This window comes from Ochotona curzoniae, unplaced genomic scaffold (assembly GCF_017591425.1).
Source record: "Ochotona curzoniae isolate NIBS_2020 unplaced genomic scaffold, NIBS_Ocur_1.0 contig_2210, whole genome shotgun sequence".
Taxonomy (NCBI): domain Eukaryota; kingdom Metazoa; phylum Chordata; class Mammalia; order Lagomorpha; family Ochotonidae; genus Ochotona; species Ochotona curzoniae.
In genome coordinates, this window is record NW_024465369.1 from 21,811,916 (window position 1) to 21,825,557 (window position 13,642).

The following is a 13,642-nucleotide window of genomic DNA, read 5'->3' on the forward strand; positions in this document are numbered from 1 at the left end:
ATGAAGGAGGCAGAAGAAAGAATCTCAGAATTGGAAGATATTTCCTGTCACCAGGGGGAAGCAAACAAAAAGCTGGAAGCAGAGCTGGGTCAAACTAAAATAGGTATATGAAACAATAAGGGAAAATTTCCCTAATCTAGAGAAAGAATTGGGAAGCAACATCCAGGAGGAACACAGAACTCCCAACAAGGTTGACCAAAAGCAATCTTCACCACGATACATGATAATCAAGCTCTCTTCAATTGAACATAAGGAAAAGATTCTTAAATGTGCATGTGAAGAAAAAACAATAGACATAAAATAATGCCAATTAAACTTACAGGAGATCTCTCACAGGAAAATCTACAGGCCAGTAAAGAATGAAGTGACATATTCCAGATTTTAAAAGCAAAACATTGTTAGCACAGAAGAACATACCCAGCAAAGCTTTCCTTTGTCTTTGAAAATCAAATAAAATTCTTCTACAGTAAAGAAAAGTTAAAAGAATATGCCTCTTCCAAACCTGCCCTACAAAGGACACTTAAAGGTGTTCTCTTGACAGAGAGAAGGAATAGCACCCACCAAAACCAAAGGCAAATGTGAAGAACATCCCAGTAAAATGACAACAGAAGACTTAATCAATTAACAACCCATTACTAAAATGAGAGGACCAAATTATTACCCATTCATATAAATACATTCATAACCCTGAATGTAAATGGATTAAATTCATCAATTAAACATTGTAGATTAGTAGACTGGATTAAAAAAACAAAACCCATCTATTTATTACCTACAGTAGACACATCTCACCAACAAAGATCAGTAGAAACTATATCTCATAGATTTTTTTTGCTTCATCTGTTCAAAACACCTTCTCTCATTAAACTCTACATTGACTCATAGATCATACAGCAGCATTATTTTCTTCAAGAAGATTCTTGATTTTCTTATTTCTTCAGTGACACATTAGTCATTCAGCAGCATGTTATTTAACTCCATGACATTGTTAATTTCTTCTTTCTTCTGTTGATTTTCTATTGTGGGTCTTCATTTTAGGGGATGTATAGTAACTGTGTCATGGATACTATCATATCCAGATATAAAGATACAATGCAGTTTGCATCTCTTTTTCCAGAGCAAAGTTGGACTCGCAATGAAACTGTTAACTATATCTTAACAATAGGATGCTGGACTCTCTGCCGTTGTCCATGCCTGCAATGATGGACATATGACTGTCTATGAAGAACTATATACTACAGTAATAATATAGTGGAACTCAATAAGCAGGGGTAGGGAGTTTGGGAAGGAAGGAACGAAAATCCCATGGCCTATGAAACTATCAGAAAATGAAAATAATAAAATAATAATTTTTTAAAGATACAATATGAAGACTAGCTTACCTGTGGCAGAACACCTGGGAAGGCAAGGTCACTAACAAAGTGAATGGAAAGATGACAGCTGAAGCTTTGTGCAAGTCATTCTAATTTATTGATTCCTATTACTGTAACAATTTATAAGAACTTAGGGGTATAAAACCCATGGGAGCCACAGATTGAAAGTGACTTTCGCACTCATAGATTTCCTCCACAGACCTCTTGAGGTGCTAAGAGAAAGAGCATGGTAAGTGTAGGAAGAGAAGTCTTTCTATGGATGCTCAGATCTTTGAGATAGCAACAAGAGCCTCTATCTGCTGAAGAAAAGCAACAAGAGCTATTGGAGCACAACTGAAGACCCCCTGCAGCTGGAGGAAGGAAACAGAAAATCCCTCTTCTCTTAGGAAAAGGGCAAGAATTTCCTCAGAAGAACTGCCACAGGCAGAGCCAGAGTTTGTGTACATTTTAAAGATATTCAAATGGATAATGAACATGTGAAAATGTGCATGGCATATTTAAATATAAACTAAAACTGTAATAAAATACCAATACTCAGGTCACCAAAATAAAATTAAATATTGGCAGTTCCACAGTTGGTAAAGATGTGAAGCAATTGAAACTGCTTTTAAGCTTGCACGACCCTTTGGAAAAATATTTCTGTGTTTACAAATGTTAAAAGCACTTGAATCTTCATAACCCAGTATTCTGTTTTAACTATTCAACAGAAATTGGTAGACAAGTTCGTAAATTTTCACAGCATCATCACCATTACATCATGATAGCAAGTCTGAGATCAATCAAGTAGTCATCAACAGGAAACCATACACATGTATTGTGGTATATGTGGTATATATTATAATCAAATATTATATAAAAACCAAATGATAAATAACATGCAACAAGGATGAAACAGGTACAATGAATGCAAGAAATACAAAAGAGCATACACTTATAACTTGCTCTGCTTGAAGTTCTGTATAGAAAAAGTTCATCTAAAGTGATGAATTCGGAAGAGTTATTATAGGTTGGGGGTAGTGTATACTGAGAAGATCCATGAGGAAGCTTCCTGCGTTGCAGGCAATGTTCTATATCTTAGTCTCGGTGGTGTTCACTTGGAGGTAATCACCAAAGCGTCATCCCAATAGCATATTGTACTATTAACTGCATGTAGGTTTAACTTAATGCAATACAATACACAGAAAATTTAGCAGCATAGCTCAAGAGCTAATGATAATGCGTGCAAATTGAGTAAGCACAGAACAGGAATACAGTATGAGGACATGTCATAGCCCCTGACCCTGGGTTTGTGGTCAACTTGAAGATGGATATGAAACATGAATTAACTCTAAGTAGATCAACTTTGATGTAGCTTCTATTCCCATTAGGTTCCATGCTCATGCAATGGAAACAATTAAAGAAAAAAAAAAAAGAAAGAAATGCAGAGAGGGCATTTTTCCCACTAATGTTTTCAAACAGACATTGTGTTTTTAAATGCTAATTACTGATATCACATTTTGCTTACCAAGATACTTTTTCTACATAAAAAAACCCCACCAAAATGTCTTATTCTACCATCAATCTTACACTACATTATTTGTCAATAAATCAAGATGTGTGTTTTCCACAAATATATACATTTATACACAAACACACAGAGACACACACACAGATATTATATCAATACAATTTGTTTTCAGTGGCCTCTGCCAACACTCCTAGGGAGACCAGATCTACATCAAGCCTCTAGCGCTTAGACACCTGTGACAGGTCTGAAAGATTCAGTTGCTCGCAACATAGCAGCTGTTCTAAGTTGCAGACCTGCCATGGAGGCAGCTCCTCTCTATTCCCTGTGGGCTACCCACAAATTTTTCCAAACCATCCTCTAGTCACCTTTATTGAGTCTAAGGAAGAAGAAAAATTCATTTACTTAACTACGTTTTGCTGAGCACTCACTTGCACATAGTCTAGCAATATGCCCCAACACATCTCCATGCAAAACTTTTTTCCACTTGCAAGTCTTTACCTCTTACAGCTCACTGATGTGTGAGATCTAAGAAGCTTTGTACCAATGTCAGATATTTGACAATTGGTTCTAGATTTGAGGCTAGCACCTTTCTCTGGTGCTCAGTATGTATAGATGATGTCAGATGTCTTTATTAAAACTTCAATATTAACATCCTGTCATAATAACTTTAGGTTAAGGCCAATGAAATAAATTGTTGACTATTTTTGATTGAAAAGAAAGACAATTTCAAGTTGTCTAAACTACTTTATTCAAGATAACCTTTGTAGGGAAACTGATTTTTAGGTTATATATAAACAAGGAAGAAATTCATTTTTCAATGAATACCCAGATAAATATTAAAATATCTTCTGTGAAGCATCTTACCTTGGCTTTCAGATCAGCACACAACTCTTGTTGCTTTTTTCTGTCTTTCACCAAGCTGCTTTCCATTTCATAAGCTACACAGGCCTCAGCAAGGGTCAGCAGAGCCTTCTGTATAAAGTCTTCCCTATGCTTATGCCAATTTGACATCAGGATCCTTCGCTGCTCCTGAGCAAAGTGATATCGGTCATAATATTTCTCATGTTCAACCTAAAAATGATAGACACTATCAAAATAAGCCTTTGTTTTGCAGCATAGTTATAAAAATAAGCACAATGAATTCTGACCAAAGATTTTGTTAAAACTTGGGACAGGTATCTTCATAGTAAACAGAGGAATCAGAAACCAAGAACTAGCTTCAGAGTGCTGAATCCCTGGATAACTAGTGACTGCAGACAAGATTCAAAATTCACATCTCCAAATCCTTAGTTTCCCAATATCGGATGGAGTCAGAGCAGGTGGTTTTTAAAATAACCTTTTCTTAAAAATATCAATGGTGCCTTAAGCATAAAGCAATTTTCCACTCATACAACTTTTAAAGTAACCTGGTTTTGTTTAGTTCTAATTTAATATAATTTAGTTTTAATATTTTAACAGCTGCATTCAAAGTCTGTTTGACAACGTGCTAAATTATATAAAAGATTATTGTAATCTTTTTTATTGTAATAATTCTGAGCAATCAGCTTTGCATTTCACTGCTGAAATACTGACATTAGGATATTTAAATACAAAATCATGGCAGCAGAGATGCTTAGCTAGTTGCATCCTAGGAACAGGATTTCCTCACATACACAGAAGAAGCTCGAGGAGATCTCCGACACAAGAGGTGCCAGAGGCTTTGAGAGAAGACCAGGAGTGAAGAGCGCTTGAAATAATTGTTGGCTTTTCAGGCTCAGAGCCATTTACCTAATTAGTTTTCTGTTGGCTAGTGTAGACCACAACTCTGAATTTGATACATTATCTAATTCCTTCACAGCATGGAAAAAGAAGCAACAAGCAAGATAAGGTAGGTACCCCCCCAAATATATAAGAAATGGTTAATATACAATGAAGCCAACTACAGTCTCAACCCAGGTATAAACTACTAACATCTATGCCATGAACGGCTTAGCTTTGTACTATAATACCAAAAGCATGTTTAGCATCTGTCAGACATTCAGAAAAGCAGCCTACTTCCCTGAAGCCCTACTCACAACAGCCAAGACATGGCATTAACCCAAAAGTCCACCGATAACTGACGAGGCAAAGAAAATGTGGTACATATGACTGATAGAATGCCATTTTTAAAAAGTAAAATCCAGACATTTACAGCTAAATGGATAAAACTAGAGATTGTTAAGTGAAATAAGCCAGATATGGAAAGACAAACATCACATGTTCTCTCTCACGTGAAGGCTTTTTTGAAAACAAAGTTGATCCAACTGCAGAATAGTGGTTACTACTGGCTAGGAATAGTGGGTGAAGAACAGATAGATTATGGGCCCAGGAAACGTAACCAGCAAAACTTTCCTTTGTCTTTGAAAATCAAATAAAATTCTTCCACAGTAAAGAAAAGTTAAGATTATGCCTCTTCCAAACCTGCCCTACAAAGGGCACTTAAAGATGTTCTCTTGACAGAGAAAAGGAATAGCACCCACCAAAACCAAAGGCAAATGTGAAGAACATCCCAGTAAAATGACAACAGAAGACTAAATCAATGGAGAGTCCCTTTGCTAAAATGACAGAACCAAATTACCACTCATTCATATTAACCCTGAATGTAAATGGATTAAACTCATCAATCAAACATCATAGATCAGTAGACTGGATTCAAAAGCAAAACCCATCTATTTTTTGCCTTCAGGAGACACACTTCACCAACAAAGATCAGCAGAAACTATATCTCATAGATTTTATTTCTGTTTTGCTTCATCTGTTCAAAACACCTTCTCTCATTAAGTGAGAATAAAGACAGCCTCTAAGAAGTTTGGAACACTATTGAACAGATGTTCAATTTGTGAAGATTCTTGAGGGCAAAAAAGAGGAATTCTGGCTTAGGAACCTATCCAATGATGCAATAGTTAGAAACTTCCAGAATATGCAGAAAGGCATGGACATCCACCCACAAGAAGTCCACAAGGCCCTAAATAGACATAATCAGAAAGATTCTGAACTACAACACATCATAGTCAAACTCTCACAAGCACAATTTAAAGAAAGAAGTCTAAGATTTACAAGGGCAAAGTTCCAAATCACATTTGAAGCAAACTATTATAATAACAGATAACATTCAGCAGATATCTTACTGGCCAGGAAGGAATAAAAGAGTGTATTCCTAATTCTGAAAGTAAATGACTACCTATGAAGAGTATTTTACTGAGGGAAGTTGTGTTTCAGAAATTAAGGAGAAACAAAAAATTTGCAAGAAAGCAAAAGTTGATGGAATATATCATCACCGATCAGCCTTTGAAAATATATTTAGGGGAAGCCTCTATGTAAAAGCAAATGAAGTACAACAGCAATTATGAAAACATATGACAGGATAAAATCCATGACAGGAAACCAATAATGTAATCCCAGAGGTTATGCCACAACTTCTCACGTCCTATTGCCCATCAGAGTTCCAATTTGAGCAATAGCTATTCCACTTTCCATCCAAGTTCCTGCTAATGTGCCTGCAAAAGCACTGGGTCATGCCAGAAGTACTTGGGCTCCTACCACCTGTGTTGGAGACCAGGCTGTTGTTCCTGGCTCATGGCTTCCACCTGGTTCAGGCCTGGCTGTTACACCCATTTTCGGAGTGAACCACAAGATGGAAAATTCCCTCTACCTCTCCATTGCCTTGCCTTGCAAATAAATAAGTAAAATCTTTATAAAATGCAATACAGAAAACCGACAGAAAAAGTACATTCAAAATACACAAAAGAACTTGTTTTAACTTAGTGTTAAATCATTACTTGCTACTGATTATCTCTGACTATAAATAGGCTAAATTCCTCAATTAAAAGATGCAGACTGGGGCCCAATGCAGTAACCTAGTGGCCAAAGTTCTCGCCTTAGATGTACCAGGATCTCATATGGGTGCCAGCTTGTATCACAGCTACCTTCCATTCCAGCTCTCTTCTTGTGGCTAGGAAAAGCAATGAAGGATGGCCCAAAGCCTTGGGACCTGGCACCTGCATGGGAGATCCAGAGTTAGCTCCTGTCTCCTGGCTGAAGGTCTTGGCTTCAGATCAACTCAGTTCCAGGCATTATGGCCACTTGAGAAATGAACTAGCAGATGGAATAATTTTCTCTCTGTCTCTACATCTCTCCCTGTGAATCTAACTTTCCTTAAAAAAAATAATAAATCTTAAAAAAGATGCAAAATGGATGAATGAGTTAAAAGATGAAAACACTAATGCTGCATGCAGAAATACACTTCATCAATAGGCACTCATACATACTAAAAGCAAAAAAGATGGGAGAAAATATTGCATATAAACAGAAACCAAACACAAAAAGGAAAAGTTACACTTGCATCAGACAAAACAGATTTTAACAGAACAACTGTGAACAGAAAAAGTAAGTTATTAATGACTCAGGGATTAATTCAACAAGCAGATATGGGGCAGGCATTTTGGTGTAATAAGCTAAGCTGGTGCTTTGGGCACCCACATCCCATGATAGATTACTGGTTCAAGTCCTGGTTATTCCACATCCAATCCAGCTCCATGTTAATCTGCTTGAAAAGCAGTGGGTGATGGCTCAGGTACTTGGGTTCCTACTACCCACATGGAATATATAGGATACCTGGGTTCCTGGCTCCTAGCTTTTGCCTTCTCTAGCCCTGGCTATTGTGAGCAACAGTGAGGTAGACCAGTAGGTAGATCTCTCTCATGTGCTTGTTTGCATTTGTTCTTTCTGTCGGTGTGTGCATACATGCATGAGTCTCACTCTGTATTTCAAATAAATCTTTTAAAAAGCAAGATGCATGTATGTACACTTTATGCCTGTTGCTCAGTTTAATAAAACATTATTAGATCTAAAGAGAAAAATAGGAACCAACACAATAAATGACTTCAACAACCCACTTTCATTAATGCAGAGATCATCCAGATTTTAAAAAGAGTAGAAAAAATGTCAGAGTTAAACTACACCATAGACTAAACAGACCTAAGACATTAGCACAGCATTCCAATGAATAACTAGAGTATACATTCCTTTTATTAGCACATGGAACAATCTCTGGGATAGACCACAAAGCAAGTCTCCACCAATTCGAAAACACTGAAGCATATCAACCACTTTTGTGATCATAATGGAATAAAACTAAATGTTAATGACAAATGAAATTCTAGGAACTATACAAATACATGGAGATTGAGTAACACATTATGAATAAACAATAGGTCTTTTAAGAAATCAAAAGGGAAATTTTAAAATGACTTGAGAGAAATGAAGATATAAAACAACATACCAAAACTAAGAGAGATACTGAAAAAGGAGAAAAGATGGAAAATCATAGCAGTAACTACATAAAAATAGACTTCAAATAGACAACGTAACAATGCATCTCCTAAATCTAAAAAACTCAGAGCAAACAAAAAACCCACCTTAAAGATGAAAGAAATAATAAATAACACTGCACAAGTAAATGAAACAGGAACTAAAAATTTCAAAAGATCAATGGAAAGTTGATTTTAAAGAACAAAATCAATGAATATTTAGCGAGACCAGGAAAAAAATAAAGACTCAAAATGAGATGAATATGCAGATATTGCAACTTACACCGCAGGAATAGGAAGGACTATTAGGAAGTGTCAATAAACTCGAATACCTGGAAGAAATGTAATCATTTCTGGATACAAATAACTTACTGAACCATGAAAATGTGGAAACTTGGAACAGGCTAATAAGAAGTAATGAGATTGAATCAGTAATGAAAAGTCTCCCAAAAATAAAACCTCATTGCTGAATCTGCTGAAACTGACAAGGAATAACTGACAATAATAGGAAGAAGAAGGAATGCTGATTTTAGCCACAGGAAGATATAAGGGAGGGACAAAAATGGAAATACCACATTCCCTGGAGATAGCTGGAAAAATATTTTCCATGGAGAGCCCACAGAGCAGAGACCCTGCAGAGCACTGAGGTAAGCAGCACACTACCGGTGACTCCCACAGCCAGAGCCCACCAAGGAAATGCTGTCCTCAGAGTAAGGCAAGAGGAAGCTATGACAGCGCGTGGTTCACTGGTGCTTTGTCTTATGGTGGATTCGGAAACCTCCAATGACTCTGAGGACAGCCCAGGGATGTGGTGGGGACAGGAAGTCCACATTTCCTCTTTTCCGTGTTCCTTCCCTCCCTACTCCAGTGAAGTTGCCAGACTCAGTGTGCTGAGCTGGAGCTCCCACCTCTATCTGGTGGCTCACTCCGGAAATAGGGTAACTTTGTAGGGCAGAAAACATCCCCTCTGTGCTCCAAGATTATGGAACTGAAAAGAATAAGTAGTAACAGTTCTTAAAGTGTTCCAGAAAGTTGAAAGAGAAGTGGCATTTCCAAACTCATCTTATGAGACAAAATGACTTTGATTCCAAAACCAAACAAGAACACAACAGAAAAAGAAAGCTGTGGACTAATATCCCTCATTAACATAAACCTAAAAATACCCAACAAAATGCAAGTCCATTGAATCTAACTTTGTATCAAAACCACAATTCACATTTACCAGCTAAGATTTTTATCACAGGGACTCAGTATATGAAAATTAATAAATCTTGCACATCACATCAACAGAGTGAGGGATAAAAGTCATGATCACTCCAGTAAAGGTAGAAAAACATTCTGCAAAATTCAATGCCCATTCATAATAAAGACCTTAAACAAATTTTATATAGAAAGAATATGTCTCCATAATAAAAGCCATGTATGTCAAACCCACAACCAAAATCGTATTTAATGGGGAAAATGTAACATCATTTCCTCTGAAATGGAAACATAAAGGAAGGCTCACTCTCAATGCTCCTATTTTATGTATCAGTGAAAGTCTGAGCCACAGACAGAGCCATTAGCAGAAGAAAAAGAGTTAAAGAGCAAACAAACAGCAAAAGAAGTCAAAATGTCCCTTTTTGCAGATGACTTGATTCCATAGACAAAGATTTAAATACTCCATCAAGAGACTCTTAAAATTGTTATATTGGGTAAAGCTGCAGAACACAAAATCAACACTTGGTAGTATTTTTATAAATTAATAACAGATTCACTGAGAAAAAAAATCTATGAAAGCAATCAAAAATAATTACAAGAAAAAAAATCTTAATATTGGCTTAATGAAGAATGTAAAAGACTGTGGCAAAGAAACATTTTAAAACAAAAATAAAATGGAGACACAGAAATACCTCCCACATTCATGGGTTGAAAGAATTAAAGTTATTAAACTATCCATACAGGTGCCAGTGTTGTAGAATAGTAATCCCCACCTGCTGTGCCAATATCACATATGGACACTAGTTTGAGTCCCAGCTGCTTTGCTTCCCATTTAGCTCCTTCCTATTGACCTGGGAAAACTGTAGAGGGATAGTCCAAAGCCTTGGGATCCTGTACCCAAGTGGGAGACCCAGGAGAAGCTCCTGGCTCCCAGCTTTCCCAGCTTCAGAATGGCTGCAGCCATTTGGGGGAATGAATTAGTGAATAGAGGATCACTCTCTCTCTGATTTTAAAGTAAAATAAAATTTAGATAAATCCATACTATCCAAAAACTATATACAGACCAATGCAAATATTAATGACATTCTCCTGAAAATTAGGGAAAAAAGAAAGAAGCAAAAATCATCCAAAATAGTCAAAGCAATCTTGATCAAGCCAGTCTCATTGGTCACTCAGTACCATGTCAATTAACTTCATGATACTGTAAATTTCCATGTTTCTTCCTGTTGTTGAATTTGTGTTGTGGCTTTTCATTGGAGGGGATGATGTTTTGCCAGCTCTCCTTTCAGATCAAGGATGGTCTCCCAATGAAACTGTTGAATTTATCTGGACAATAAGATGCTGGACTCGGCAATGTCCATGCCCACAATGATGGAATTATGACTGGTTATAGCTGTAATGCTGTAATAATATGGAGGAAATCAAGATGGGGGGAGGGCTTGAGGAGAGGTTCGGGGATCCCAGAGCCTATGGAACTATGTCATAAAATGAAATAAAGTAAAAATATCATATGTTCTTTCTGATATAAGGCAACCAAGACACAAAGTATAATATATAAGTATATTAACATAGATATAAAAATTCCCAACACAATGCAAGTACATTACATATAACTCTGTATCAAAGACACAACTCACAGTTACCTGATGGGATTTATTCCAGGAAATCATGTAAATGTGTATAATATATATATATATAAACAAATATATATCCATTCATGAGCTATGCAAGGAAGATCAGCATATGTACCATACAGTATGTGTCTCTACTTCCAAATAAAAGTAGGACTCTGAATAAAATTTTTACATGTGTCTCTAAAATATGATACTGGTTTTTTTTTTCTACCTTTGACTGTATTTTTCATGTCATGATACATTTAAATGTCCAAAAATTTAAATTTGTAACTTATATTAAGGGATTATACACTATTGTGATAATACGGAAAAAAATGGCAAAAATGGGGAAAATCGGGCCCGGCGCGGTGGCGCAGTGGTTAAGGTCCTCGCCTTGCACGCCCGGGATCCCATAAGGGCACTGGTTCTATCCCGGCAGCCCCGCTTCCCTTCCAGCTCCCTGCCTGTGGCCTGGGAAAGCAGTCGAGGACGGCCCAAAGCTTTGGGAACCTGCACCCGCGTGGGAGACCCAGAAGAGGCTCCTGGCTTTGGATTGGCATAGTATCGGCCCGTTGCGCTCACTTGGGGAGTGAATCATCGGATGGAAGATCTTCCTCTCTGTCTCTCCTCACTGTATATCTGCCTTTCCAATAAAAAATAATAAAAATAAATCTTTTTAAAAAATGGGGAAAATCTGGAAGGAGAAGGAAGAAATAAAGAGATGAATCCCTATACTTTCAAAAATGTATTGTAGAAAATAATTTTTAATTAAAATAATAAAAATATTTTAAAATAAAAAGCCAAATCTGAAGATATCACAATACCACATTTCAAAATACAATACAGAGATTTGTAACTAAAATAACATGGTATTGGCATAAATCAGACTACTAACCAATGGAACAGAATAGAGGTCCTAGAAATTAGTCCATTTGCCTAAAGCCTCCCTTCACAAAGGTTTGAAGAACATATACTGGAGAAAAGGCAGACTCAAAAAGTGACTCTGGGAGAACTGAATATCCATACGCAAAGAACTGAAACTACCCCATCTCCCACTGTATACAAAAAAACAACCCAAAGAAGTAAACGTAAGCCCTGAAACTATGAAGCCACTAGAAGAAAATTACATGCCCAATGGTTTTTTGGGAAGTCAGTAGTAGTACTGCCAACAAAAGCAAAACTAGAAAGAGGATTATATCAAACTAAGAAGCTTTACCATAAGAAAAACAATCAACAGAGTGAAGGGCCAAACGAGAATTAAAGAAAATATTTGTAAACTATGAATCTGAAACAGCAAAATCGTAATCCAAATTAAGAAATAGATGAAAGGCTCAACAGGCACAAATGACAGCATGAAGTATGTATGGCCAACAAATACCTGAATGTTCGATAACCCCTGTAATTAAGGGATTTTAAATCAAAAGCACAATGAAATATCACCTAACTTTATTAGAATAATTCAACAAAAGGAAAAAGAATTGAGACTGGTGCAGTGGTGCAGCAGGCTCAGCTTTGGCCTGAAGTGCCAGCATCCCATATGAGTACTGGTACTCGTCCTGGCTGCTCCACTTTCAATCCAGCCAACTCTCTGCTTATGGCCTGGGAAAACAGCAGAAGATTGCCCAAGTACTCGGGTTTGCATCCACATAGGAGACCCAAAAGAAGCTGTGGCTCCAAGCATCATATTAGCTCTACTCCAGCCATACCAGCCATTGATGTGTGAACTAATATATGCAAGATCTCTCTTTGTCTCACTCTCTCTGACTCTCTCTCTCTCTCTGTTGTGTGTCCTCTCTGTAACTCTTTGAAATAAAAATACAACAAATCCTTTTTTAAAAAAAGGCAAAAATTATAAACACTAATGTGGATATGAAGAAAAAGAACACTTACACACTGTTGGTAAAAATGCAAATTAACGCAACCTTTATGGAGAAACAGCATGGAAGTTTCTCAAAACACTGTATGATGTGGCTACTGTTTTTCTGGATATATATCTCAAAGGAAACAACATGAACATACAGAGTAGATACCTAGATTCCTATGTTCATTGCAACATTATTCACAACAATCAAGATGCAGAATCAACCTAGGTGTACCTAGATTGTTTTGGTAATGAGTGCCAAAACACACACAGAAGCAACAAGTTTCAGCGTTCCATAGCAGAGTGGTGCAGCCAGAGCTCACAATAATCCTTTATATCTTATATAGGATTGTTATATATTTATATATTATACAATATATAACACATTAATATTTATATATTATATAGGATTATATATTATAAAGGATCATATAATCCATTATATATTATATAAAGGACTGGAAGAGGGACTTCATTGCCTCCAACCCAAGTAAAAGAAAGGGAAAGGCCACCTGCCTGGAATGATCATTTTATGCTATATGTATGTATTGAAATTTTGCAATGTACTCCATAAAAATGTGTAAGTCTTACATGTTAATCTAAAAAAATTTAGAATAAAATAATTTAAGAAACAATTTTTTTTCAAAGTTGAAACTGAGGTCAGTGATTGAAAACGTTAGTCAAAGTTGTACAATTTATTGCTGTAATTTTCCATATTCAAGCTAATGGATTATTTGATTAAAATGACATGTTTTAGAAGG

The 13,642-nt window shown here is 36.5% G+C and overlaps 1 protein-coding gene across 1 annotated transcript in view; it reads right to left on the bottom strand.

Moving 5' to 3' along the window:
- Positions 1 to 13,642, bottom strand: part of CCDC148 (coiled-coil domain containing 148) — a 197,272-nt gene that overhangs the window by 126,507 nt on the left and 57,123 nt on the right. Inside the window, exon 10 of the mRNA XM_040971994.1 lies at positions 3,745 to 3,951. Coding sequence (XP_040827928.1) covers positions 3,745 to 3,951 — 207 coding nt within the window. The remainder of the gene's footprint in view (positions 1 to 3,744; positions 3,952 to 13,642) is intronic.